Source organism: Bactrocera tryoni, unplaced genomic scaffold (assembly GCF_016617805.1).
Source record: "Bactrocera tryoni isolate S06 unplaced genomic scaffold, CSIRO_BtryS06_freeze2 scaffold_25, whole genome shotgun sequence".
Lineage (NCBI taxonomy): Eukaryota > Metazoa > Arthropoda > Insecta > Diptera > Tephritidae > Bactrocera > Bactrocera tryoni.
In genome coordinates, this window is record NW_024395977.1 from 76,231 (window position 1) to 80,097 (window position 3,867).

Here is a 3,867-nt window from a genome sequence, read left to right on the forward strand (position 1 = left end):
AAAGAGTTAATAATGTTGTAAAACTCAATGGCATAAGTAACGATGCAATTTATGGCACTCAACAAGTTTTATGTAATATAAATATTGATCAATACTGCTTTGTGATTTTGTTACACGTAATTTTAGACAAGTATTTGAAATCAAAGCTGTTAAGTAATGATTACTAATCATAATAATTAGTAATTCGATTTTTTTTTTGAAAGGTGAAGTAATGATTATATTACGATTATTTTCAGATTCGGACGATTACTAATTGACTACGATTACAGATAATCGGAAAATAGTCAAGATTAATAAAAATTTCGAAAAAATAATCAAAAATAATAAAAAGTAATCGAAAATTAATTTGACTACTTTCGAAGATTACTTTTGATTGTTTTTGAGTATTATTTTTTTCGAAATTATGGTACTAGTGTTTCATGTTAGTTGTTTTTTTTTCACTTTTTGTTATTAGTACTGATGTTCATCAATTTGATAATTGATTACATGTTGTATTCTTCTTGATGTATTCAAAATAAACCATATATTTGAGTAGAGACTTCTAATAATGCCGGATAAAAGTTAGGCAAACATAGTTTATTTTTTATTTGCTTTCTTTAATACCAACATTTCAAAAGTACGGTCAGTGAGATTTTGTTTGCCATCGATTGACAATTCCAAAAATAGTACTCAATTAAATATTGCATTACAGTTACTCAAATGGGAGTACTCACTTCAATATTGCATTTCAATAACTCCAATTTAGTAACATTAGTTCAATTTTACAAACAAACTTACAAAGTAACACTTAACTTATGCATGCTTACGTATCGTCGGCTTAGCTTTTCCTTATAAGCTAGAGATATTGCACATATGTATGTAACATATGTACCTTTGCTAGCATAAGTGCTCATTAGAATTTTGCCACTTTGTTTTGTAACTCTTTTGCTTGAATGTACTTACAGTGGGGAGCAAAACCGAGAACATATTTGCTTTCTTGAGGTATTAACATTGATTTTCATGATACATTTTTTTCGATAGGTTTTTTGAAAGTTTGATTTTGATTATCTATTATACTAGCATTGAATGGACTATAAAACTGCATACCCAAAAATATTATAAACGCTCTTATTAAAGTCTTTGAAATTTGTACGAAAATTTTGTAAGTTGTCATAAATTTTGTATACAGTTTTAAACTGTAATTCATATGACATTTTTTAGAGGATGAACTACATTTTTATAAAAATCTCTCCAGAAAATTGTATCGTGAAAAAAATTGCTAATGTCTCAAAGAGGCAAAAATGCGTTCCTTTCTACTCCCCAGTGTGCATTTGAACATTCATACAAACATATGTACTACATAATAACTAACTCGCTTTACTACTGAGCTGCGTTGTAATTTTAAGAGTGCCAAATCAAGTAGCAAGACACCAAGAATTCACGTTTTAATTCATAAAGAAGGGTGTGAGTTTAACTAGCAAAAGGAAAACATTAATTATGAACTATTGTAATTGTGAGTATTAAACATAATTGTTGTTAACTTTCAATAAAAAAATTTATTTTTAGGCCTAAATGTCTGTTCATGTTTCCGAAACCGATTTTTCTGCAGACGACAGTATTGAAGATCTGAACTTTAATACTACTAGAAGTAAACGAAAGAGCTCATTAAGTGCAGAATCAGGACCGGCCCTAAAAAAAGTCTGTGTGAATTCACAAAAAATTATTTTCAAAGAAGAATTTTACACAGAAGTGGAAAAAGTTAGTTTGAAAGTTTTTAAATTAAAGCACACTATGAATTTATAATTTTTATTGCTAGATTTCCGATAAGACAACTTGTGCTAAGTGCGTTGCATGTCATCGAGTGATGAGAGAAAGCGGCTTCAAATTTCATCAAACATTTGCAAGTCAAGCATAGTGAATGTTTTAAAACATACAAAAGTTATAAAACAGGTAGCCCTTTTGGCGGTAACATGCAATCTGAGTTCGATGGTAAACTGTTACATGCAATGATTGATTGTTCATTGCCCCTTTCCATTCTGGAAAAGAAATCCTTTATTTCAAAGTACAGGTATGAAGGTGATGTGTAGGCAAACAGCGGCTAAGAAATTGGAAACAAAATATATCATCATGATGGAAAATGTAAAAGAAAACATGGTTTGCTCTAAATATTTTTGTACTATAGCAGATGTTTGGTCTGGAAATCATACAAGCTTCCTTGGATATATGTACGTGTCATTGGCTTACAGACAATTTCGAACGCAAATCGGCAGCTTTGGCATGTAGAAGAATTTGTGGAGCGCACACCGCGGAAAATATTGCGCAGATGATTACTGACAAAGCTCAAACATTGTCTTGACCATTACGGACAACGGTTCAAATTTTGTAAAAACGTTCAGAGATTATGGTGTGGGAAATGACTTTTTCGAAGATGAAATTAATGACGAAATGCCCGTCTTTGATAATGAAAGTTTGTTGCCCACACATCAGAGATGTTGCAGCCATACTCTTAATTTGCTTGCTTCAACCGACTTCGTTAAAATTTTAAAAACTGAGCAGCCACTGTGTATCCAGCATAAGATGGTAAGTCGCAGAACAAATGGTATTATTTTGCATTAAAAAAATAATCGTTGAAATTGAAAAAATTTAACGAAACATTTTTTTTAATGCAATAGAAAACGGTTTGTAATTGTGAAAATGTGTTTAATGTTAATTTTTTTTAGACATTCGATAAATGCTACAACTTGTGAAAGAATGGCAAGTGGCCAAAATCGTCGGAAATAATTGAAGGGCACCTGGGATCATCGTTGGTTTTGCCCGTTGTTACTCGTTGGAAGTCATTGCATGACGCAGTTAAAAAACTACTTTGCTACAAAGAAAAATTAAATAATCTGTGTGATAGGTTGACTTTGCCACAGTTTTCTGCAAGAGACATACAGTACCTGGAAATGTACAATTAGGTAATGGGACCAATTGCAAAGGCCCTGGACTTTCTTCAACGGGAAAGCAACATTAACTATGGTATTTTCATATTTTGGTTCTTTAAAATATAAATTTATATTAATATTATTACAGGATTTTTAATACCAACTCTTGTGACACTGAGCAATAGGCTGCATAAGCTATGCAGATCCCAAGAATTGCTATCATCTCTTATTTTAAAAATGGAACAGAGGTTAAGAGAAAGGTTCCAACCATATTTCATGTTGAAGCCTGAGGCAAATATTGCAATTGCAGCAACAGTGCTAACTCAAAGAATCAAAATGAAATCGGTCAAGGTGTTGCTGAGATTAAATCCGGAATTGCCAGAATTAACTGTCGAAAATATAACCAGCAGAGTTTTAGAAACACTTTACAGGTTTTACGCCAAAAATTGTAAAACACTTAATTTTGAAAGGAAAATTAATAATGTGTCGACTATGCCCGATTTTTTTTTTTATTTCAGTGGTGATGGTGAGCTTATGCGTACATTTATTTTGTTTTTCATTTTAAAGATTTGACTTTTCAGATGATGCAATTGAAGTAAGTTCTTCTCCATAAGAACAGATTAAAGTTAACCAACGATCCGTAATAAAACAGCAGTTCTTCAGCTATTTAAATGACAATGCAAGTGCTGACAAGATTTACCAAAAATATGATTTATTAAGGGAGGCATTTATTACGCCCTTAACGTCTTCAGCTCCAGTTGAACGACTGTTTTCATATGCCGGGATCGTCAACAGTCCAAGGCGGCAACCTTTGTCTGATTTTTTTTTGAAAAATTAGTTGTTATGAAGGCCAATTGTAAATATATGTAAATTATAAAACTGTTTTTTTGTGAATTGAATGTATTTGTTTTCTTTATTATTTTTTCACGTATTTTTCCCTTTTTTTATTTTAGGAAGTACTAAA

At 31.4% G+C, this 3,867-nt stretch overlaps 1 protein-coding gene across 1 annotated transcript; it reads left to right on the top strand.

Annotated features, from left to right (window-relative positions):
• Positions 1-2,322: 2,322 nt before the first annotated feature.
• Positions 2,323-3,583, top strand: LOC120780509. The gene is made up of 4 exons (XM_040112782.1): positions 2,323-2,559; positions 2,700-2,997; positions 3,052-3,429; positions 3,485-3,583. The coding sequence occupies exons 2-4, from the start codon at positions 2,940-2,942 to the stop codon at positions 3,514-3,516; spliced, it is 468 nt and encodes a 155-aa protein (XP_039968716.1). The 5' UTR covers positions 2,323-2,559; positions 2,700-2,939; the 3' UTR covers positions 3,517-3,583.
• The last annotated feature ends 284 nt before the right edge of the window (positions 3,584-3,867 follow it).

Bases quoted from the DNA above. Each gene is read 5' to 3' on its own strand.
- LOC120780509 (XM_040112782.1), top strand. From the start codon at position 2,940: ATGGGACCAATTGCAAAGGCCCTGGACTTTCTTCAACGGGAAAGCAAC. The intron at 2,998-3,051 runs GTATTTTCATAT...ATATTATTACAG, and splicing joins GGAAAGCAACATTAACTATG to GATTTTTAATACCAACTCTT. The intron at 3,430-3,484 runs GTGAGCTTATGC...TTGACTTTTCAG, and splicing joins TTTTTATTTCAGTGGTGATG to ATGATGCAATTGAAGTAAGT.